General features: G+C 48.4%; 1 protein-coding gene across 9 annotated transcripts in view; it reads left to right on the top strand.

Moving 5' to 3' along the window:
* Positions 1-24,983, top strand: part of RPS6KA2 (ribosomal protein S6 kinase A2) — a 494,183-nt gene that overhangs the window by 335,107 nt on the left and 134,093 nt on the right. For 8 of the 9 annotated variants that reach the window (XM_078370459.1, XM_078370453.1, XM_078370456.1 and 5 more), the window contains 2 exons: positions 1,964-2,080; positions 7,940-8,021. In XM_078370459.1, coding sequence (XP_078226585.1) covers positions 7,991-8,021 — 31 coding nt within the window. In that variant the 5' untranslated portion in view covers positions 1,964-2,080; positions 7,940-7,990. Of the gene's footprint in view, positions 1-1,395; positions 1,782-1,963; positions 2,081-7,939; positions 8,022-24,983 lie in introns of those variants that run through there. The other variant, XM_078370461.1, reaches the window with a different exon arrangement.

The raw sequence follows: 24,983 nt of genomic DNA, 5'->3' as shown, positions 1-24,983 counted from the left end.
ATCGTCAGCAATTTCTTTCTTCTTTAGGTAGGTCAATGACGGGAAAAGATATATGTTTTTGTGGTGTTACATGTTTCTGTGGTGAATTTTTTCAAACCTGGGTTCCTGGCTTTGTTTTCTGTGCAGGAAGCCACACCCCGCAGCCGCGTGGAAGGTAGTGGTTCTCACAGGCAGTGACCCACGTGGAGCCCTGCGGGCCTCGTTTTTCTCTGTCCCTCTCAGTAAACCAGGAGGCTTTGCCACGAAAGCTGCACAGTCCCTGGTGGCTGGTGTGGTCCTGCAATTCCAGAAAGCCTGCGCTGTGAAGCCAGGAAGGGCTCAAAATGTGGTGTCTGCCCACAAATGAGCATCTACATATAATGCCCACGGGCTGGGCTCTGCCTAGCAGGTTACTTACTCTCTCAAGGAGTAATTACAAAGCAACAAAATTGTAATTCTGTATCTGCCAGCTGCACCCATATGAACCTCAGGATGGATTAAAGAGAGTCCATTTTGGCTGTACTTATTGTTTTCCCAAACAAAAACACTGTTTTTACAAAAATAGCAAATAATCCTTAAAGACATGGAGATGGAAGGGTTTCCTTTAACTGTGAGAATGGAAACGGCATGGATACCTGCATGGGCCTCTAACCCATGAGTGTCCACAGCTCAGACACCTTACCCACTTGTACAGGCGCCTGGATTTGTGGCATGGAGGTAAAATAACAAGATTTATAAGGAACCGTTTTGAGAAACTGAACTTTACAAACACTGTAATGTAAATTGTCGCAGTTGTGATTTCGTTTGAAAGTATTGACTCTTAGATTCAAACAGGGACTTAGCTGTTTTAGTCTAAGAGTGAATACTTTCAAATGAAAGTGACAGAGGTGGGGTTCCCATCAGGGACTGACTTTAAAGCTAAGGACCTTAGGGTGGGAGTACTTAGCATTAAAGTCAGTCCCTGATGGGAAACCCACCTGTGTCACCTTCCAGCAAGTAATGTGTGACCTTAGTCTCAGGAGAAAATTGCCACAGTTTCTTAATGAGAAGAAGAGATGAATGAAAGGCCCTGGTTCCCACAGCGCACCCCAATACAATTCCCGGTAGCTGTTTTTGGATGAGCGTTTTAGCCAGCCCTTTCTGAAGTTTTTCAGCCCCTCACCCTCTGCGAAAACTGTAGAAAGGGGTGTACGAATGTATAGATAGTGGAAGAGGAACCTCAGAGAAATACGGAGATAATTCAAGGAACAGTTGGGCTCTAAAGTCTCATGCGGGGAAAAACACCTACTTTCCAGGTTTCCAGTTCCAGGCCTGGCACTTGGGCAGATGGCCTACCCCTTTACAGGGGAAGTCATATGACTTCGGGGACAGGAAGCTCTGTGGGGAAAATTCGTCGTGTTTTCTGTCAGTATGTTCACTTATAGACTCTTTTTCCTACAGGGAAATCTTGCTTTCTGGGCTGGTAGGAAATCTTATCTGATTGCTTCTTCTGAAATGCAATCTATAGGACGGCAGTGAGGGGTTCTTTGTGTTAGCTTTGACAAAGTTCTAGGAATGGCATGAATCAGAAGGAGAAGGACAAAGCCGTCTGCGTTTCTCAGGCCACTTCTCCGTGTAGGAATCGGTCAATGCCCCTTTGGGGTTGTTTTGTTCTGTAGCTCCTATATCCATCGTTCCAGAACTTCTGCCCAGACTGCTAAAGAGCAGAATGGATTTTATTGAGAGTAACCTTAGATTTTTCTGAGGTCCCGGTAAGACCTAATGACAAAAGGCACTGGAGAAAACAAACCACGAAGGCCCAGGTGGGTACACACAGTAACTGCACACGTCACCAGGGCGATTCCATAGAACTAAATGGTGTCTCCACTTTTAAACTCCAGTGCTAAAATCCATAGCAGCCCCAGCTCGTGGTAATGTGAGGGAAGGAGGAAGCAGTTCCGAGGAGCTCCTCGCTGTGTTTCTTACCCGTGCCGCTCTCTTGCAGGAAGAAGGCGTCGTGAAGGAGATTGACATCAGCCACCATGTGAAGGAGGGCTTCGAGAAGGCAGACCCTTCCCAGTTTGAGCTGCTGAAGGTTTTAGGACAAGGATCCTACGGAAAGGTAAGTTCAGCCCTGGCTGACTCTGAGTCTCATTCCCGAACACAAAGGATACCTGGACAGAGCCCCTCTGAATGAAAATGGCAGGTGGTCCTCACCTGCAGGGCCACGATCCCGAACCTGGCCAGGTCAGAGCCATGGCCTTACTTTGCGCAGTGCGGGGCTGTGCCGAGCGACAGCAGCAGTGCCATTGGAGCAGTCACGTGCACCTTTCTCCCCCTCCTACCGCCTCCCTTGCCTCTTGGTTTATCACCGAGGTGGGGAGCGTTACGGACCCTGCAATGTATCTTTGAAAGTGCATTCTAACAGCTGTTTTCCCCAAAGAAAGAAAAACTAAGAGAACAAGAAAAAAAAAAAACCCTTTGAATTGGGCACAGGAGCCAGGAAAGCTGGGGTCTGTCTGTAGCAGGCTCCCCTCCTCACCCTGTGTGGTCGCCTCTGAAGCCTCGGCTTCCCCACCCGCTAAATGAAACGATAAAACCTACTTTACATAGTTGTTCCTTGGAGTAAACCAAGCCTGAGTCCCACCCAGCAGTTGCCTGAGATGTATTCCTGGAGTGGGATTGTTCATTTCCTTTTATTTTCCACCTTCGAATTGCAGCAATAAAAGCTAATTTCTTTCAGGAAATGAGAAATAGTTGGCTCTTCATTTAATGCTTCATCCACGGACAACAAGATGTCAATAATGCTTTTCAGTTACCGTGACATGTGACTTATTCCAGCACAATACTAATTTCTCTGCCTCCTTGGGTTAGCTGTTAGAAGTATATAGGCTCTGACAACTTGATTTCTGGAACAGAAGGGCCTGAAGTAAACCAGGAAGCCAGTCGTTCCCTGCATGTAAGCAGAACAGCCCTGGCTCTTTAACGCAACTATTTTTGTGTAGCGTGTAGACATTTACCAAATCTTTTCATTCTTCACATGACTTTGTGCCAAAATGAATGTGGCTCTTGTTAATTTAAGTGTAGAATGAACAGGACGTTAGTGTTCTGGATAATCCTACAGACGGCATGAACTGGAACGTTTGCAGAATTTCTCTTTTGTCATGCTTGTAATGTAGAATATCTTTTTCTTTTCTCTTTCTCTTTTGTATGTGGTAATAAGGAACATGTGTTTATATGATAGGTACACAAAATACATTAGATTAAACCATAGGAAATTGCCAGCATGTTGGACCTACAAAAATGGCTATTTAATAGGGTTCATATGGTGTTTATGAAATAGGGGGATGAAGATTTCAGTTTCTCACAATGTTAATCGCCATTACCAAAAAGCACAAAATCACAGAAGGCAGAGCCTGTGAAATGTGGTAGTGGAATGCCTTGCTATTAATTAGAAATGTGGAGAAAAAGAGAGAGGGGATTAATTTCTCCATGATCTGAGATCAGACAAGTATTCTTTCCTTTTCCCACCTTTCACGGTGTTGCGGGTGTGGTGTTTCCTGAGAACAGATTCGACCTGTGTAAGCATCAGCCAAATCGTTTATCCCGAGGGAGGGAGCACTAGAGTGCGTCCCACGGGGGCGGCCCAGGAAGCGTCTGGGGGGCTTTGGTTGACTGGCTGTTACAGAGTGAATCTTGCCGGTATCCTCCTCAGAGAACTGCGGTATTAAAGACGATAGGAGAAAGGCTTTTCCAGCTCCCTCGTTCAGATTTCAAATTTTGAATTTTAATTTTGCTTTAAAAAAACATGTTTTGGAAAACAAGTGAAATCATGGCGTTTGGCAGAAGCCTGCTGGAATGAGATGTTCCTAACACTCTGTCCCTTCCCTTCCCAGACTTTTCACCACTTCCTATTTTATCTTTACTTGTGTCTTTATCATATGAGGAATTGAAAAGTAAAGTTTCAAGAACAGTGGTTAAGTAGGGAGAAGAGATGGATGAGGCGGCGGCAGCGCCCATGGGTGTCTGACCTCCAGGGATTACGGAATGGGCAGACTCCAGTGATGACTGTCCAGAGCTGGTGTGGGGGCAGGGTGGCAGGTTCAGGCTGGGGCTGGTGTGGGGGCAGGGTGGCAGGTTCAGGCTGGGGCTGGTGTGGGGGCAGGGTGGCAGGTCTGCTCCATGGATTGATGTGAACGGGACTCTGGAAAGAAGAGTTATTATTCTCAAAAGCATTGCTCAGACATTCCCAGGGAAGGTTGGAGCTAACATCAGTCACTAGAGAGTCACAGATACAAACTGTGTTTGTCCACATAGGTCTATTTGTGGTGAGCTTTTTTAATTAAAGCAAAACCGATGACGGGGGAGAAGCCACATGTTCCAATGCCCCACATTCCTGTATTCCTCCTCTCTACTTGCAAATAACACAACCTTATGCAAGAGTGTCTTCGCTTTTGCACCTATCAGGGACAGAAGGGCAACACTGAATGTTCTCATCCTGCAGAAGGCGCCTGTTCCTCACGTTCCCACCTCCTGCTTCCACTCCAAAGAGCAAAGGCCTGGGGTGAATCTGGACACAGTGTCACGGGCAGGCCTTGCCTGGGAGCTGAGCCCCTCAACAAGGCTCATGGTCGCCTGTCACTGCGCCACTCCATTCTTTCTCTCTTATGTAATGACAGTAATGGAGACGCAGAGAGGGATAACATGCAGTTACTTCCCTTTAGAGTTTGCCACCAGTGCCAACTTTTGACTGCAGGCTGTGCGTGGAGTGACTGTCCCGTTGCCTTGGCTGTGTGCGCTCCTTAGGTAGGCTCTCCAAAGCCACTGCTCTTTGCCTGGCCACTGGTAATAAGCTTGTTCCTGTGACAGAAGCCACACTTGCCGCCAGTGGGAGGCATCTCTTTGCTCTGAGCTCAGTCCTGCAAAGGGAAGCTGTCATGCTTTCCTTGCTGTCTAGAGAGCAGGGCCATGGGTGGTACTTGGGACCAGAGAAAGGCACAGAAAACAGCCTTGTCCTCAAAAAGAAAAGCAATTTAAAACTTGAACCAGGAAAGCAATGTAACATGGGGAAGCTCGTTCAGTGTTGGAAGGAAGAATGTAAACCCAGTGCTGCCTGCGAGCTTAGGGGACAGCGGCGCGGGAACCACCAGGGCCCGCAAAGCAGCTGTGACCCTGGTCCCGCCTCACCTGCTCCTGGAGCTCCCCTGTTTGCGTAAGTGCCAGGGGTAGGGTTGAAAACCTCTTTTCCTTTCAAATATTCCGGAGAATGAACTGTAAGTTGTGATTCCTGCATTCTGAAAAGGGAACCACACCAAAGGTTGTTTTTAAATCCTTGCTTCCATGAATGGTGGCATGATAAGAACGGGTTTTTACACGTCTTCCTTTTGGGGGCAGCTGTTACCCAAAGGCCCCCAGAAGTGCACACAGGCATTCGTCTCCGGCTTGAAGGATTTTGCAGCCTGGCAGCCACCTTCTACTTCCAGAGGAAGCTGAGAATTCTGCTGAGAGAAGCTGCAGATCATGGCGATCCATGATGTCGTGAGGCAGTTCAGTGAGGTGTCGCCTGTCACCGGGTCGCAGTTCCCACAGCGTCTGCAATGCAGCATGCCAAGCTGCTGCAGAGGCAGTTCTTCTTTTTTTTTTTTTCTTTGAGGAAACGTTTCGCTCTCTGTCACCCAGGCTGAAGTGTAGTGGTGCGATCTCGGCTTACTAGAACCTCTGCCTCCTGGATTCAAGTGATTCTCTTGCCTCAGCCTCCTGAGTAGCTGGGATTACAGGTGCCTGCCACCACACCCAGATAGTTTTTAGTAGAGACAGGGTTTCACCATATTGGTTAGGCTGGTCTCGAACTCCTGACCTCAGGTAATCCACCTGCTTCTTCCTCCCAAAGTGCTGGGATTACAGATGTGAGCCACCGCACCCGGCCTGGAGAGGCAGTTCTAAAAATGAAATGAGGGGCACACGACATGCCCACTGGGTTCAGTATTAAAGACCCAGAGCCCATGTTGGCTCAAGGTGACAGTGTTGTTTTGGAACTTATTCCAAATAACACTGTTTTTTTGGAATAAAAACTGTTCCAAACTGTTTTTGGAAAAAAACACTGGTTTTTTTTGAGAGGGAAATCTTTATTATTTTCTGTATAAAAATGTCCATCAGATGAAGGTCAAAGGGGTTGGGGGCAGATGCTTATGTGGGAACAGAGTAGTCACTTTTAAGTAATTTTTCTTACCATTTTTTTCTGGCTAAACCACTGATATTAGGCACTGTGGCAAAAAAACAAAATGCTAAAGCTTCCAATTTTACTTGTGGTAGAAACAGTCTAGTCCCAGCTTTCCCTCTACCCATACCCCTCCACCCATCCTTCCCCAAAGTCTTAAGATTCTCCATCTGTAATGTGACAGGCTTGTGCAGGGGCTGCTGGGACAGGCAGAAAATAATTACAATTCCTTTAACTCTCAACATGGTGGACTTTCTATGCCACTTAAGCATTTCCAGCTATACCATTTCCTTTGCTGTCACTCACCTCAGTGTCTGGCACGACGTCTTGCTTATATCAGGTGCTAAATATCTGTTTGCCTTATGAGTAAATGATGCATGATAAAGGCAACTGCGGTCTGAGCCCACCGTAGGACCTTGCTGGAGGTAAGGGGCTTGATGGCCCCTGCTCCGAGAGCCCCTGCGCTCAGTAAGTATCTAGAGATTGCCCCCCGGGCTGCCGGCAAGTCGAGAGTGCAGAGGTCCCGGCCATGTCCCTCCACCCATGGCGGGTGAGGCTGCTGCTCCACACGGACGCTCACTTGGGCCTCCTGGAGTCTCCATGGCACTAGACCACCTCAGAGGCATCTAGCTAGGATGGCTGGTCTTTCTGGCTTTTTGAGGCTTAGTGAAGGAGACGTTTGGGAAAGGAGCCACCCCACCTCGGCCCTCCAGCCATACTGTGTGGGCCATACCAGTGCGCCTGTGACATTTCTGTCATGCAGGCAGACGTTTGCATCTATTGGAAAATACTTTTAGGAAAATCAAGTACTGTTTTCTTCATTTGCATGGAATTTTTTTTTTTTTTGAGACAGAGTCTTGCTCTGTCGCCAGGCGCCAGGCTGGAGTGCAGTGGCGCGATCTCAGCTCACTGCATCCTCCACCTCCAGGTTCAAGCAATTATCCTGCCTCAGCCTCCCGAGTAGCTGGGACTACAGGCACGCGCCACCATGCCCAGCTAATTTTTGTATTTTTAGTAGAGACGGGGTTTCACCATGTTGGCCAGGATGGTCTCGATCTCTTGACCTCGTGATCCGCCCGCCTCGGCCTCCCAAAGTGCTGGGATTACAGGCATGAGCCACCGCACCTGGCAGAATTTTTTTTTTATAAAGGAACTCCAGTTTTGTTTTGTTTACTAAGTTTTTTCAAAAATCACAAATGTAAATTTAAACTCAAGCTCTTAATGCCCTTTGTTGTTTTTGCAGTGATGTACATCAAAAGTATTTCAGAAAGGATTGTCAAATACCTATATTTAAGAGCCAGTTAGAAACGAACTCTTAGCTACTCACAGCTGAAATTTGGGTGAAGACAGTTCAAATAAGAGCAAGAAGGTTTTCTTGAAAATGGGATAGAACTCGTTTTGTGTGATTGGTAAACGTTTCAGCACGGCCTCTCGGTAGGGATTTACAGAGATACTGAAACCAAAGGGTCTCCCTTAAAACTTCTGTTTATTTTTCTAAACAGCTGGTCTTCAAAACCAGGGGGTAGTATTACTTCTGATATAAAATGGAAAGTTAAGGATACCACAAAGGACGCGTCTTCATACAGACACGTGGTGTTCTCCGCAAGGCCAGAGGGACTTCGAGCTTTTCCCGGCAGCCTCGATGCTGGGGAAAATTGTAGACTTTCCTACAGTGCACGTTCCTCGTGTATCCCCTTGTCAAATCCAATAAGGAGAGCGAGTTTGAGGTCTTGCGGTTTCTGATCTTCCATTTCTCTTACGCAGGTGTTCCTGGTGAGGAAGGTGAAGGGGTCCGATGCTGGGCAGCTCTACGCCATGAAGGTCCTTAAGAAGGCCACCCTAAAAGGTAAGGGCTTCAGGAGGGCCGGCTGCTTCTGACACAGGTAACTGGAATTTCTACTTCATTGTTGGAGGAAATACTCATTCCATTTAATGGTCACAATTTCTGAAGATGTCTGAATGGGCGTGTTACTCTCTGAGGGGTAATGAACAGTGTAAGCATGTCGGTGAATATTGAGAATATCACTGCAGAGTTCTCACAATTGTCAGAGAAGAGCTGTATTACGTAAATACTTTTCTGCACGTGTGCTGCCATGAGTGGCACTGGGAGAACAGCGGCAGGATGGGAGCTGGCCGTTGGACTGGTGGTGGCACAGCAAACCAGCCTGGATTCCGGCAGGCTGGCGGCCTTGCCCGGTTTTAAATAAAACGTGACTCATGGTTGCGTCGTATTATTTCCCTTTTTTGACCCAGTGTCTGCGCGTTAGAAATACAGCCCAACTGTCATTCCAAGTTTTAAGGGAGATCCTTTTATTTATTTTAAATATCCCTCTGTAAATCCCTACCAAGAGACTGCGCCGAAAAGTATTACAAATCACACAGAATGGGCTCTATCTGATTTTCAAGAAAAGCTACTTTTTAGCTGTGAGTAGCTTAAGAGTTCATTTCTAACTGTCTGTTAAATATATTTACAAATATTTGACATTTCTGCCCAGCTCCTCTGCACGTCCATCCTGCATGTGAGGTATAAGCACCCAGCGCAGCGTTAGGCAGGATGTGATCCAAAACCTCTGTTCCAGGCTCACGGTCACTGAGCCAGTCATTAGCTGGGCACCTCCTGTATCTGTTCTGATCACCGCCTATCCACTCCGTTGGTGAGAGAGGGAACTTCCCCCTGCCCTAAATAGCACAAGATGATTGAACACACAGCGCCGCGCCCTGGACAGGTGACATGACAGCAGTTTGTTAGATACATAAGCTTGCTCACTGGGGAGGAGGGCACCCCGGGCCCCACAGGGCCCAACAGGGGCTGTACTTAGGTGCCAAGACCATGAGAGGCTTCCTAGGAACAGGAGGCGAAGTGGCCCCTGGTTCCTGCAGAAGGTGTGTCTGGCTTGTTGGAATGATTCTGTGGGTTGGCAGGGAGCTGAAGCCTAAAAAGGGTGGGTGCTGGATGGGAGCAGCTGATCCAACTTCTGGATCAGCAGGACAGGGAGGCTTCCTCTCTGGGCAGGGGCACACTTGGCAGAGCAGGGAGCTCATGTCGAGGCCTTGGGTTCCCCTGGGGCTCCGAGATGTCAAGGCAGCACTTGAATTTTTAGATCTTGCAACAGTGTCCCCAGCAACTGCAGGCAGGCGCGTTCAGGTATGTCATTCTCCGCCTTCAAGTCACTTGCCTTCTAGCCAAGGAAGTAAGATATATATTGGGAAGGACCTGTCACCTACAACAAGGACAGAAGGTGCATAGACCAAGTGCGTACAGACTTTATACAAAGGAGGAAGAGCGTTCTTCCACTGGAGGTAGTCCAGGTGGGAGTCAGGAAGTACATGGGACTCCAGGCTTAAAGGGTGGGTGAAATTTTCTACAGGGAAAAGAACTCTGGTTGACATTTGTCAGTACAACTAATGGTAAGAAAATGCAGACATGGACCACTTTGGCTAGACTTGATTAGAATGATCTGTGTGTGTTTGGGGGTGGGGAGGGCACTGTTATGAATACAGATCCAGGCCCCACTCCCGACTTACTGAATCATCATTTCTTAGAAACAAGGCCTAGAATATGACTTTTCAAACAAGATGTCCCAGTAATTCTTATGTACACAAAAGTCTTCGGGGGCGTTCTACTCTATTGTAGGCATTTGAATTTTCAGTTCAGCGTTATCAAAGTAACATAATTCAAGCCATGCTTTCTAGAGTAAACATGTTTTTATTTTAGGTATAATAATATTTTTAAAACTGTTTGTCATTTGAACATTATCAGCTATTTCAAAATCCTCAAAACATATTCAAGAATGGTTCTGTGTTGAGAAAATGTACAGAAAACAGAGCAGGTTTTGACCTTGTAACCCTAACTTTTTTTTTTTGGAGACGGAGTTTCGCTCTTGTTACCCAGGCTGGAGTGCAATGGCGCAATCTCGGCTCACCGCAACCTCCGCTTCCTGGGTTCAGGCAATTCTCCTGCCTCAGCCTCCTGAGTAGCTGGGATTACAGGCATGTGCCACCATGCCCAGCTAATTTTTGTATTTTTAGTAGAGACAGGATTTCACCATGTTGACCAGGATGGTCCCGTTCTGCTGACCTCGTGATCCACCCGCCTCGGCCTCCCAAAGTGCTGGGATTACAGGCTTGAGCCACCGCGCCCGGCCAACCCTAACTTTTAATAAAATAATTTCTCCAGTTACAATTATCTCTTCAAAACGGGGAGTTAAACTAGGCATTGGCTAGCTTAGGATCATCTGAATGCCGACACAGCGAACTACCCTTGCAGTTTCTCCAAAGGTTAGCCACAGATTACCACGTGACCGGCTGGTCCACACGTAGGCAGTTAACCGAGAGAAACGAACACACCTGTCTACACAGAAACTACCGCAGGAATGTCCATAGCAGCAGTAGCCAATCAGTAGCCACAAACGGGAAAGAGCTCCAATGCCCACCATCCGGGAAATGGGAAAATGAGGTGTCTGTCTGCACAACAGAATATTTGGCAATAGAAAGAGAGTCCTGGCGCACGCTCCGGCATGGCTGAAGCCTGAGAAGCGCGTGCTCCGTGACAGCAGCCAGGCACCGAGCCCACCGGTTAACATGCCATTCATGTGAAAGTCCAGGGCAGGCGGGTCCTAGAGGCAGACGGTAGATGAGTGGTTTCCTAGACTGGGGGGTGAGAGAGGGGGGAAGTGAGTGCTGACAGGTCCGGAGCTGCTTTGGTGGTGATTAAAATCTTTTCAAACCCACTGTGGGGATGGTCGCACCACTCTGTGAATATCCTAAAAACCATTGAATTGCGCATTTAAATGGGCAAATCCTATGGAATGTAAATTATGTCTCCAAAAAGCTGTTTCTGTTCAGATGAACAGCTGCTAGAGAAGACGGTCATTTCCTAAAACCCACCCTTCCATCCTCAAGGCATGGAGATTCGCTCTCAAACAGAGGAGGCGTCCTCCTGTGGTTTAACTTAAAGGTAGGTGGAAGCAGGAAGCTCTCTAGCCTGTCCTCGGCCACGCGCTGTCCTACTGTCCATCAGCTGGTTCCATGGTCACCTCTCCAGGGCGCCAGGAGTGGCCGGAAATAGCTCCTTCTTTGCCTTCAAAGTTGGTCTCACCCTCCCTGACCCCTGAAGGCAAGGGAGGAAAGCTGGAGTCCGTGCCGGTTCGCCCTGCTCTGGAGGAGCGCAGTGGACTGGAGGAGCGGGAAGCTGCTCTCTGTTGAAGCCATCGCTAAGCCTGGACTCCATCAGGGCTGACCTTGACCTCTTAGCTCAAGTGCAGAACTCTCCATCTCGATGACTTCACTCTCCTTGACGCAGGTGTCACCGGCTGTTTATAAGCCAATTCGTGGTGTCCTTGTGGAACGGCTCCTGATCCCCTGTTACGTGGAACAGGCTGGATATAAAACTCTGTGTACAGAATGACCACAGGATTGTTAAATGGAAGAGGGCCTGGAGCAGTAGTGAGGTGTGTGGATTTGTGAGTGCACATGAGATAGACACTGTGCCAGGAGCCAGCAGGCCAAAGCGAAGGCCAGAGTTACAGGGTTAGGCTGGCTGCTGCCTTCTTCCCCGTACTCTGTTACTGCAAGTTTTCAACAAAAATAGCATATGTCTGACATTTTGTCATATAAAGTTATTTTTAAAACATTTTGGAACAATATGCTTGAGTAAGTAAAATCATTTTTATACTGTGAAAATGAGCCATGTGGCTGGCTGCGTTAGTCACACCTGTAATCCCAGTACTTTGAGGGGTGGAGGTGGGAAGATTGTTTGAGCCCAGGAGTTCAAGACCTAGGCAACACATTAAGACCCCATTTCGACAAAAAACTTTAAAAATTTAAAAATTAACTGGGTATGGTGGCACACACCTGTAGTCCCAGCTGCTTGGGAGGCTGAGGTGGGAGGATCGCTGAAGCCCAAGACTCCAAGGCTTCAGTGGGCCGAGATTGTGCCACTGGACTCTAGCCTGGGTGACAGAGCAAGAGCCTGTCTCAAAAACAAGAGAAGAACAGAAAAATTTTTTGTTTTCTTGTGCTCCTTAAAAGTCAGGTTTAAAACGTATCACTGTTTTACATCTTTACTGTTTCAGCTTTCCATAATGATCCATCACTAAAATGTAGACATTTTTTCCAAAAATTTTATTGGAATTTATTTTCTGAAGAGAAAATAGAAAAGCTTTGTAAATAATACTTTGCATACTTCAAAGTAGGTTGGGTCCCTGGAGCTAAGCAAGACCCAGCAGAGTTATGTAGAGAGGAGACTTGGTCTGGTAAGGACACCTGCTGGCCCAAAACCTTAGTTTCTTATTTCTTTCTTGTCTGTGAAAGAAGAGAGTTGACTGGAAGGGACACCCACGTCTGTCTCAGCCCTAACACCTCCGCGTTTCATTAGCCTAAGTTGTTCAAGTATCTCCTAACCCGTTCCCCACCCTCATAATATCCCTGGTTTGTGAGATCATTAATAATCCTGAAGAATGTCAAGGAGAGAAAAGGAGTGGTAACAGCCCCAGGGATGAGTTCCACGTGCTGACAGCAGAACTCTGAAGCCCAGGCAGCCACCCAGGGAAGATGCCAGGCGCGTGAAGAGTAAAATCTTTCAAAAAAGAAAAATGCAGGGGGTGGGAGACCTGTAGAGTCATTTTGAACTGCAGCCGTTTCTCCAAACCGTGGCTGATTGTCCTGTGCAGGGAAGTGAGGCTTGTCAGTGGGATTCCTTGCAGCCCACCTGGAGGATAATGGCTTCTGACAACTCCATTTGGTCTTCAAACACCTTTGGAGTGCTGGGCACCCACCTCCTTCCTTTAGAGAGGTGTCGGATTATTTCTGAGGGAGTCGTCTGCTCAGCCGCTGAGGGGGCTGCTCTGCAGGGGTGCCCTCGCAGCCTTGCTCCTCCCCGCCTCTGACCCAGAGTGTTGCCCGTTGCCTGGGTACCTAGGGATGCCTTAAACACCCTCCACTTCTTTAACTTGACCAAGTTTCCATATTCATGACCAACCTGGAGTTCCTACAGGGAACGACTCTATGTAATGCATTCCACATAAAATGAATTCCAAAGGGTAATAGCCCCACTTTGTATTGTAAAAGAACCTGATGTAAAAGAACGAGTTGCAAAGAAACGTATTCTCAACCGTGAGACCAAGAAGGAAGCAAGCCTGATCTTCATCAGACAGGGCTGGCCACTCACCTGAAGGGATGGCCTGTATTGTAGGGAGCAGTTGTTCTCGTCCTCAGCTGCAAGCTGGAATTGCCTGGGGAACTGTCTCAAAATGCTGATGCCTGGGCCCCCTCTGGGAGATGCTAAGTTAGTTGGTCTGAGCATGAGAATTCAAAAAGCTGCCTCCCCAAGGTTCTCTGGGTGCTGCCAACATGGAGAATCCCTGATAACAGGGGCCAGGAGCACAAAATCCAGACTCTGGAGCCGAGTCCAGCTCTAACCCCATGAGCTGTATCATCTTGGGGTGCCTCTCCTGGCCTCAGTTTCCCCCTGCTTAAAGCGGGATAGTATCTATGAATAGATACCTGCCCCACAGCATCGCCGATGTGAGGCTCCCACGTTAGAGTGTGCAGAGGGCTACCAGCCCAAGCAAAGGCCCAGGAAGTGTAAGCTGCGTTCACCTTCTGCCCCTTTCTCCGTGAATACTGCGTGGCTTTGGAGCTGTGTTAGGACTTTTCTTGTTGACGTTTCGTTTAGGTCTGCTGAGTAGGGTGTGGGGAGAAAGTTGGTTGCCACCTGCTTAGAAGGAATTATGTCATGGTTCAGCTGTAATACCTCCAGTTGCCATGTGAAAGGCCTGTGATCACGTTCATGACTAAAGGTGGTTGGTGCCTTCACGGAGAACACAGACAGTCCCTTCTGCAGAAGGGCTCTCGGAGCAGAGTTCCCTCATCTCGGTGGGCGCTCTCCGCAATGTAGAATGAGCTGTTGATGTGAAATATTTCTTGGTAATGATGATTTTTCTGATAGGACTGCACCTGGTTTTCATGCCTAACTAGTTTTCAAGCATTTCCCCTGCAAGTCAGCTTTCTCCGCCTAGAAGAGATACGCATTCCCTCCTTGGAAGGAAATACGCTGTGTTCAGTTGTTTGTAAAGGAGAAAAGAAAATCACTCCAGCAGGATCTGTGTTTAAGCAAGTCGAGTCCCTGAAGGTTATGCTGGTGGTGTGTGTTTTTCGGGGGCTGTGTGGTAGGTCACTCTCGTGGTACCCGTGGCAGCCAGGAGATGGGATGGGCCCGGGCAGCTCGAAGACAGTTCAAGCTCGAAGACTTATCAAAACTCCTCTGCCCTTCCTGTAAGCAGTGCAGCACTTCCTGCAAGCTGGGATCACTGCAGAGGCACTGGGAACGCAGGACTGTGTGTAGTGACCAGCACAGGCAGGTATCAATGACAGCAGCTTCAAATAGAACCTCCTTGGAGCCTGCCTGGCTCCAAACCGCAGAACGTTATTTTCAGTGCCTCTTTATTTGCTTTCCTCTCTTATGCTGAGATGCTTCGCTAGAAGGCACTGAGTCACTAGAAACTCCCTCCCATCAGTCTGTTAGCTTGAACAGACTGTGTTTCCATAATATGCTAATTCATTTATGTCATTTGGTTCCCATTTTGATGATTTCAGATTCCCAGGGGGAAAAAAGCAAGGAAGAATCCAAGCACAGTTTTGCCCTCTCTTAAGAGGCGAGGACTAGTATTATTATTATATTTATAAATCATCATCTTTATTTATAAATGATGAAACTAAGGCACAAAGCAGCAGACTTACTCAAAAGCATTGTTTGGAGGTGGTGACAGTCAGAGTCCTGTGCTCATCCCAAGATAACTCCCTGGCTCCCCAGGCCTCCCTGGGCCAACTCCATCCTCACCAGGTGACAGACTCTCTGCATTTCCTCAGCAAGAAGCCACATTCCTGCTTGTTCTACTTGAGGTGTTTACTCTTCAAGATATTTATTTCCCATTTAATTACATAAGATGACAAACAAAATGCAAATGACTCCTTCTTAAGCCATCTTTGACTTCTGTCTTTCTCAAGCCCTTTGTAAGGCGCGATCTCCCTCTGTCAGGCAGACGTCACCCTTACCTAATAGGTAGCTGATTTAGTACGGATCCGCCGGCCTGCGTACGTAGAGCCCTCTATGTGTTTATTGCCAGAGTTGCATTTCTTGAATTATAGATATTCGAAAAGCAGGAAACAGATTTTTTTCATTACTTGTCACCTTTAATACCTATGCAGTGTAAGTATTTAAGAGTAATGGGCTTAAGATTTATCTGGACAAAGATTCTCTACTAAGGAAGTCAGTTGTAACAGTATCAATCTTTTTAATACTTCGGTATAGACGAATAAAAAGACACCCTTGGGGAGTCATACCCATTATGGTCATCAGAGTGGTTAACTTTTATTATTCTTATTTACGGTTTTCTTCTCTTCCTTTATTTGTGCAATAATTAACTATAAAAAGTTTGTCCCCCAAAAGTTTAGCAACATAGAGGCTCATGGAAGTCCATTTTTTACTATGAATTAAGCCTTTGAAAGCTAGAAGATATTGTGGGAAGAAGGACTTTTATTTTGCATCTGGGAAGCCACGCAGGATATAATTTCAGGCTCAATAGCCTTTTTGTGAGTAAAGAAAGGAAGTCTCAGGCAATGGCCACCCATGGGGGAGACTGAGCTCAGCACAGCCCACACTCTCCAGTGCTGGTAGGTCTCGAGCTAGAGTGTGTCTGTCAGCTCAGTCTTCCAAATCCCTGCAGTTGTGCTGCATGAAACCAAAGCATCATCGAGTCTCAAACTGCCAGGACTTCAGGTCACCGAGGCCACCCGAATGTGCTCGGCCCCCCACAGAGGTGTGCCCAGAAGCGACGGTTCTGTGGGCTTGTAGCAGCAGAGTTATTGGCACTGCATGGTCCATGCAGTGTCCTGTGTCCCCCACACAGTGGTTTCCTAAGGTGCCCTTGCATAGCCGTTTCCCGTCTGCACAGCGGCTGACAGAATTGCATTTACTTTCATCTTAACCTGAATTTTCTTTTGTGACACCTAGGGGAAATAGAACAGAACTGTATGCTATAATATGATATGCTGTGTGTCTTAGGTCAGTCAGGCTGACATCACAGAACATCATAAACAACAGGAATCTATTTCTCACAGTTCTGCCGCAAATCCCAGATCCAGGCTAGGTCAGATTTCATGCCTGGGGAGGCTGCCGCCTGGTTCATAGCCCTCTCCTCACTGTGACCTCACTTGGCGGAAGGAATGAATGAGTTCTCTGGGGTCTGTTTTCTAAGGACACTAATCTCACGCATGAGGGCTTCACCCTTCTGACCTAATCACCCTGGAGGCCCCACCTAAAACCATGACACAGGGAGTTAGGTTTTAACATATGAGTTTACTGGGGGGAGTATAAACAGTCTATAGCATTCCACCCCAGTCTCTAAAATTCATGTCTTTCCCACGTTCATTCCTCTCCATAGCCTCAGCTTCATTCAACTCAGGTCTAAAGCCTGACAGCTCATCCAAATCATATGGTTTCCTCTGCCCCCAATGTCATTATCTCTACGATCTCTCTGTATTAGTGAGATCCAAGATAGAATTCATCCTGATACAAATCCGCCTCCAGCGGTAGCCTGTGAAACCACATGATCTATGTACATCAAAAATGCAGTGGTGGGGACAGCACAGGACAGACATTTCCTTTCCAAAGGAGAAATAGGAAAGAAGGAGTAACAGGTCCCAGGTAAGTCCAAACCCAGCAGAGAAACAACACGGAACCTCAAAGCTGCAGAATAATCCTCTTTGACTAGGTGCTGTACCCTCCACGCCCTCTGAATAAGGTGTCCTGCCTTTCAAACATACAAAGTTGGTGGTCCTGTCCCAGAGCTTTGCAAGTCAGGGGTCGGCTCTCCAAGTCCCTGGCCCCATGGCTTTGGGTGGCTCTCCACAGCCTTGGGTGACTCCGTCCAGTGTGGCTGGATGGCCTCAGAGTGGTTCTGTGTCTGGACCCCAGCCTTTGAAATCTGGGGTGGGGATGGGGGTGGAGGTGGGGGATGGGTAGCCACACCCCCAAGGCTCCTGTGCTCCCCATGGTGAGGAAGACAGAACCGCACAGTCACTGCCAGCCTTTGCCACCCACTCCCTCCAGAGGGCAACTGCTGGGGCTCACAGGGCACCAGGGTCTGCCCTAGGCAGAGTTGTACCCAGGGCAGCCAGGGTCAGCAGCACTGGAGGGAGGAGAGCCCACACTGTGGGGCAGTGCTCAGTCCCACATACCAGTGGCCCTTACTTTTAAATCATTCTACCCGGAGCACTCATACCCTGGCCTGACATGGGTGGTCAGCCCTGTTGCTCTGCGTTGGCTGTTGCCTTGGAGACTCGCTGCCGGCTTCTATGGAGGTGGCTGGTCCGTACTGACTTCCTTATCAGCACCTGGGGTTCCTTAGGTATCCCCTAAGAAGATGTAGGCTTTCTCTACAGCCGGCTTCTATGGAGGTGGCTGGTCCATACCGACTTCCTCATCAGCACCCGGGGTTCCTTAGGTATCCCCTAAGAAGACATAGGCTTTCTCTACAGCTCTCCTCTTTTCTTTGTGAGTCTTCACCAGAATCACATTGAAAGGTCTTTTTCATGGCAATGTAGGCTTTTTCTAGCTGCATCTCAGAACTCTTCCAGTTCCAAAGCTGCTTCCACATTCTTAGGTTTTGATACAGCAGCGCCCCACTTCTGGGTACCAATTTATGTATTATTCAGGATTTTCCAGAATAACAACCAATAGGATGGATATATATTTCTTAGAGATAGAGATTTATTACAGGAATCAGCTCGCATGGGTATGAAGGCTGGGGAGTCCCATGAGTTCCATCTGCAAGCCGCAGGACCAGGAAAGCTGGGGGTGTCATTCAGTTAAAACCCAAAGGCCTGAGAACCAGGAGAGCGGTGGTGTAAGTTCCAGTCTGAGTTTGACGTCCTGAGAACTTGGTGCTGGGGAGAGGAGATCAATGGCTCAAGTCTCAGCCCAAGAACCAGGCCCTGATATCCGAGGCCGGGAAAATGTGAATGGCCCAGTTCAGCAGGGAGCAGAGTCCTCTCCCACTGCTTTGTCCTATTCAGGCCCTCGGTGGGCGGGATGGTGCCTGCTCACACAGGAGACGGTGACCTTGATTCAATCCACCAATGCAAATGCCGATATCTCCCAGAAACGCCCGCGCAGACACACCCAGAAGTCATATTTCAGCAGCTACCTTGGCATCTCAGCCCAGTCAAGTTGACACTTTTATAAAGCTAACCACCACCATATGCTATATAATGTAATACACAGATGCTCTCTATTGGGGGAGATAATTTAAAAATCAGACAGACAAATGCAGGCATTGCTGCTGAAGAGGGACGCCTTGAAGAGGGCTTCCAGAAAGCAGCTGTAGTTCCGTGTCATATAACCTTTTCCTGCAGGATAATCTCACAAAGTGCTTCCTCCATGTTTTCCTGGGAAGGAAACCATGTCCCTCGCAGTGGGGTGACCTGTGGTGCCTCCACAGTCATCTCAGCCCCAGGGATTGTCTTGGGGCCATGACGGTGAAGAGCACGCGGCAGTCATAACTGGTACCAGCGGGCACGGGTTGCCGAACAGAGCAGGTAAACCATGGAAACTGCGTCACCCAAACCCGAAATGCGGCAGGCTGGCCACACGTACAGGGTTTACTTGAAGGACAATGAAATTTTAATGTATCCCCAGTGCCTGCCGTTCATGAGTGAATCTCAAGATAGCCTAGAACATTTATGCTTTTCACATCTCTAGGAGCAAGCCCCAGGCAACTGAAGACCAACCTGTTAAGTACAGGAGAATAAACATCACAGGGGCTGTGGTCTGGCGCAGAGGGGCTGGCTCCGGAGGCTTCGCTAGTCTACAGCTACCCAGCAGGCAGAGCTTGCTGGCGTTTCCCTTCAGGCTGGTGTGAGCGATCTTTTAACTCGGTTTTCTGCAACTCTCACGATGTCTATAACTCATTGACACAGTAACAGTGGAAGAAACCTTTTCACTAGGTTTTCTTTTTTATGCGTCTAGATCTTAGAAATCAAAACTCCTTGGACTCCCTGGCTGTCAGAGACAGTTTGCACGTACTGAGCATCAGAAAACGAAACATTTGCTTTCACTGTCTGTTTCTCAGTGGAAGCATCACTCCGTGGCTGTCAGTTGGCAGATCGGTGGTTCCAGCCGTTTCGCTCCATCCCTGGATATGGGCCATGCATGACCAATACCACACAGAGCGGGCAGTGGTGAGGTTGGTATATTGCAGCTTTGCCCAGCAGAGCTAGAATCTGCACAGACATGAGCATCTTCCCCAGTCACTCCTGAATAGCCATTTCTAGTCGTGGTACCTCACATGCCGAGGGCGTTGCTTGGCGTGATGACTGTCCTTGACATCTTGTTCAGTTTGTCTTCCCGATCATGTATGGAAACTAGGCACGGTTAGTTATACAGTGTTGTCAGCTCAATCTCTCTGTCCTGTGTCATCAGCAGTCATACCACCCTGCCCTGGAGTGAACACATCCTCTTCCTGTCTTTCACCACCCTAGACCCAACGTACACTTGTGTGAGGCCACGTGGTGCCCAGGGAGTTAAACATACAGAATGTTCTTACACAAACATCTTCCCCACACTGATGTGTGTTCACTGTCAGGCTGGATGCTCAGTTTCTTTCTTTATTACTGTAAACATATTGGTAGTATTCGGGTATTATATTTACTTCGGCTTTCGACCTCTTTTCAGCTTATTTAAGATAACCATATGTTTTTGTTCACCTTCTAGTCTTATAATCTTTTTGGATGGCCAATTTGTAAATATTTTCTAACTTAATTTATTTTTCCTATGTTATTTCTTCCATTGCTTATATTTAAGAAAGAAAAAAGATTCCCCATCCAGATACCAGATAAGTGTTAACCTTTATTATAATTTGTTTTTCTTTTTTGAGACAGTGTTTTACTCCCATGCCCAGCCTCAGCTTCCCAGGCTCAAGAGATTCTCCCATGTCAGCCTCCCAAGTAGCTAAAGCTACAGGTGCACCCCACCACTCCTGGCTAACTTTTTGTATTTTTAGTAGAGACAGGGTTTTACCATGTTGCTCAGGCTGGTCTCCAACTCTTGGGCTCAAGTGATCTACCCACCTCAGCCTCCCGAAGTGTGGGGATTACAGGTGTGAGCCACCGTGCCTGGCCGGCTTTGTTTTTTTGGTTTTTGTTTTTAAATGTAATTCTTTAATAGATCTGGGAAAATTTATTTTAGTGTAAGATATAGGGAAGAGATCTGTTTTTTTTTTTTGTTTGTTTGTTTGTTTGTTTTGCTGTGACTCTATAGTTTTTTTAAACTTTGAATATAAGACATCTTTCTCTAATTCTTCATCAGACTTACCAAGTTTTCCTTACCAATGCTTTAAAGTCAGACATGTGGGTAACAAGTTCCTTCCAAATGGATGTGAATTCAGTAAAACATCAGTCCTATTTAGAGGACTTTTAGATGCTCTTAACCAGAGTCGAACACTAAGCTTTGCAAGGAGATGGCAGGATGAAGCAGGAACCCCCTTTTCTCTCCCACACTGCTTCACCAGGTCTCAGCATCAGCAGGCAGGGCCCGGCAGGTGGAGCAGGGACCTCGCCCATAAGAGAAGGGACTTTGGGTGACAGACAGCCTGCCCTCCTGCGGGCCCTGCTAAGCCTGGGCCTGCTTCGCTGAGAGAAAGGACACAGTGCAGCAAGCCTGGCCGCATGCATCTAATGAGGTTTTCCCCATGTGGAAGCAGCCCCAGTCTAGGGCGTGCCAGGGTCCATGATGGCAGCCCCTTTGGCTGTGTGATGTGTGATGGAGAAATTTTCCTTATTGAGTTTAACTTGGATGCCAGCAGGCAGCTCAGAGAGAGAGAGACTTCTTGTTTAATCATCCTAGAAGGGGCAGCCCCCCACCCCTCCCGCGGTGTGCAGTCACTCCTGCCCCTGGCTTTCTGCAGAGCCTGCCTGCCTTCGTGAGCCCTATGTCTTCTGCCCAGGCCTTTGCTTTTATTTTGATAGAAATCTTTCTGATTCCACTATGTCCTTTCTCCCTTCGGGGTCTTTACATTGGGTGAATGGATTCCAGGTTCACTTTCATGAACTCCAGAAACTTGTTAGCACTCATGTTGGCTTTAGCCATTGGAGGCTATAACTGGGGAGAGCTGGGGAATGGAGACTTGCACCCCAAAAACCTCAGACAGGTCTCAGTTAATTTAGAAAGTTTATGCCAAGGTTGAGGACGTGCACCTGTGACATAGCCTCAGGAGGTCCTGACAACATGTGCCCAAGGTGGCCAAGGACCAGTTTGGTTTTGTACATTCTAGAGAGACATAAGACATTGATCAACATATGTATGATGAATACTGGTTCAGGCTGGAAAGGTTGGACAACTCCAAGCAAAGCTGGGAAGACTGGAATGGGGAGGGGCTTCCGGATCATGGGTAGATAAGAGACCAATGGTTGCATTCTTCTGAGTTTCTGATTAGCCTCTCCAAAGGAGGCAGTCGGATCTGCATGTGTCTCCATGAACGGAGGGGTGACTTTGAATAGAATGGAAGACAGGTTGCCCCCAGTCATTCCCAGCTTGACTTTTCCCCTTAGCTTAGTGATTTCTGGGGCCCAAGCTTTATTTTCCCTTCACAGAGGCATTCTCTGTAGCATCTTCCCTGTGAATCATTTTGCTTTTCCTCCCTTCTGCAGAGCTAAGGTGACAGATACAGGAGCTCCATCCGGCCATCTCCAGCATGTGATGAGAGCATCCTAATGACGTCATGCCGATGCTGGCATGAGGTTTTGCCCTGCAGAATGTCCTCTCCGGGGCATAACTGCAGTTGTGTTTAATAACACAAGCTCTCTTATTTTTATCTACATCAGGAACTGGTTTTTCAAGAATTAATGGATTAAATGTTTTAATTTAAAAAGTATGTCAAAGCTTCTAAAAGTCACATCAAGGGGTCACACAGATGCTGACCTCACTCACCCACCACATTGCAGACCCAGCTTCAGGTCCCTCCCTGGGGACGAGCGACGTCCTCATTGTGTGGTCCCTGATGAATCTGTCGTGAGTCATGCGACCCCGCCAGCGGCCTCCTGCGTCCCCACCTGGTGGACTGTCTGGAGCATCTGCTGCCACCTAACACTTCTTTCACATTTCTGATTTCTCTCTCTGTCTCTTCCGGGTCTTCCCATTCCTGACCACATCATGGAGCATCCTCTCTCCCTTCTCCCCCAGAATAACAGTCCTCACCATGGTCCTCCTTCATCCTACATAGCCTCTGGTGGTCCTTGGGCACCCTTGGCTCCTGCTTTGGGGTGGGCATTTGCATCTGTGTTTCCAGCAAAGCTCCAGACCAAGTCTTTTCCTGAGCCCCTTGTGTCCCCAGCACTGGACAGGCAAAGAGTATAGGTGGCCTCTTCTCTCCCTGCCCACCTCCTGACTTCTCTCCTGGCTAATTTCTCCACCAGTCACCCAGGCAGAGGGCTAGGATGATGCGGCTACATCCTTTTTATTCCCAGCAGCTAAGAGGTTGTGAATCTCCGTTCTCCCTCCTCCGGGCCAGATCTGTCCCTCTCCTGGGCTGGATGGTGGGATCCCCTTGTCCCATTCTGGCCACACTGCTATTGCATCCTCCACATGACCTCTTAGGCCCTGAACTATGCTGTGTGAAAGTCCTCTCCCTGGTCTCTTGGCTCCCCAGGCCCCATGTCCCTGACACTGGCCTCATCAGCATGGGGCCAGTGTGCAGCTCTGCAGCCCGCCCGCATCCTTGAGGGTATCCCAGCCACCACCCTCAGGGCCATCCCTTGGCCTGGATCCTCCTGCCCGAACACCTGGAGGCTCCCAGGTCCCCTGTAAGACTTAGGTCCTCCTCTGTGAAAACCTCCCGGGCTGTTCCCAATTCCCCCAGCATGCACAGCTCCCCCAGCACACATGGGGTAGGGCTGATCACCCTCTGGTGACCCCTTGCTGCCCTCCCCACAGGCCATCTTCCCACTGGGCTCTTACTTCCTGCAGGGCATAACCTTCCTCTTTGCATTCTAAATGCCCAGCGCAGAGAAGACGGAGAAGCGGTGATGGGAAAGGAGCAGGCCCAGGAAAAAAGGTGGGGGAGGAAGGAATTTGAGGCCAAGCAGCAAGAATTGTGACCTCACCACTCAGCTGTCTGATTCACAAAAGGGCCGGGAAGACCAAGCCCACCTTCGCTATACATTTCCCCCAGGTTCGCCATCCTATGGCCCATCTTCTGGTTCACCTTCATAGAGAAGGAAAACTACCCTGACCAACACGCAGAACTCAGATCACTAAGGCATGGGCTCACAAGCGATAACAGGAACGGGTGCAAGACTAGATTCTGCAGCTGAGCCTTTTCCAAAGGTTTGCACACAATGACTGCAATCGCAGAGGGAGGAAAGTATCTCTACACTCAGGGATCATTACTCTAGAGATAAAATCATAGCCGTGGCATAAAACTGTATTCTGTGAAGGGGCTGCGCGCTATCCTGGCTTCTGAACACGGTACTCCGCTTCTTGACTGGGTCAGTGCTTTCTATGCTTGGCCCCTCTCGTTAAATCTCTCTCAGCCCAGCTTGCTTTCTTCCCCTTCGTCCTCCCCAGCACTTAGTCTTCTGTGCCACAATCTGTACTGCCCCCGTGTCCGGCGAGGACAGTGCACACACGCAGCTGGGATGCCCGCCAGGCCTTCACCTAGTAGAGGGGGGCGGGTAGGGATTTGCTTCCTTCCGGCCACCAGGAGCTATCTAACTTTGAGCAATGCTTTTTCCTGCGGTGAGCCTCAGTTTCCTCTTCTGTAAGAACATGGGCTTGAATTGCATGCTCCCCAAAGTCTCTGAAGCAATCAAATTTTGATTTCATTAGTTGAGGCAGGAGAAGGACCTCCCTTGGGCATGAGTGATGAGAAGTCGTTCCTGCACCCTCTGCCTTGGTATTTGGGTCTTGAGGGATTAGGAGCTACGAGGACCACTGGGGAGGGAGGTGCTGAAGTTCAGGGGAGCTGACAGTATCCCCCAGCTCTGCCCACAGCACTGCCTGCTGGTGCCTGCTTGATGCCTGTCTAGACTCTAAGGCAAGCTTGTCCAACCCATGGCTTGTAGGTTACATGCGGCCCAGGACAGCTTTTAATGCAGCCCAACACAAATTCGTAAACTTTCTTGAAAGATTATGAGATTTTTTTGTGATTTTTTTTAAAGCTCATCAGCTATTGCTAGTGTTAGTGTATTTTATGTGTGGCCCAGGGAAGTCAAAATATTGGATATCCCACTCTAAGGAATGTCACAGGACCTCTGTGATGACGAGGGTCTGGGGTTAGAAGAGGTCTGGGCAGAGGAGTGGAAGAGCCAGGAGAGATCAGAAAATAAAAGGGGGATCTGAGCATATAGTCAAGGTGTCACTGCCAATGACACCTGAAGCAGCACAGTGTGGGCTGGCCCCGGGTCGGTGTGGCACACACGTCACTGCATAGGTTTCTCAGGCAGCCCTGGGAGGTGGGAGCCATCTCCTCCAGTTTGTTTATGAGGAGACCAAAGTTAAGAGTAGGGCACAGTGACGCTGACAGTGAGGCAGGGTGCAGGGCCAGATGCCACAGTCACCACCCGGGCCCCAGGAGATACTATTACAGACCAAACGGGAAAGCAAAACTGTCCCAGCACCAAGGACACAGGCAGACTTCAGAGAGTCTGAATCCTCGGTGTGAGCATTAAAACCAGGAGTTGAGACAGTGAAACTCAGGGACCCAGGAATGAGGAAGGACTTTCTCTTTTTAACTGTGGTGAGACATGTAACATA

This window comes from Callithrix jacchus, chromosome 4 (assembly GCF_049354715.1).
Source record: "Callithrix jacchus isolate 240 chromosome 4, calJac240_pri, whole genome shotgun sequence".
NCBI classification, from domain to species: Eukaryota; Metazoa; Chordata; class Mammalia; order Primates; family Cebidae; genus Callithrix; species Callithrix jacchus.
This window is presented reverse-complemented; position numbering and strand designations above follow the sequence as displayed.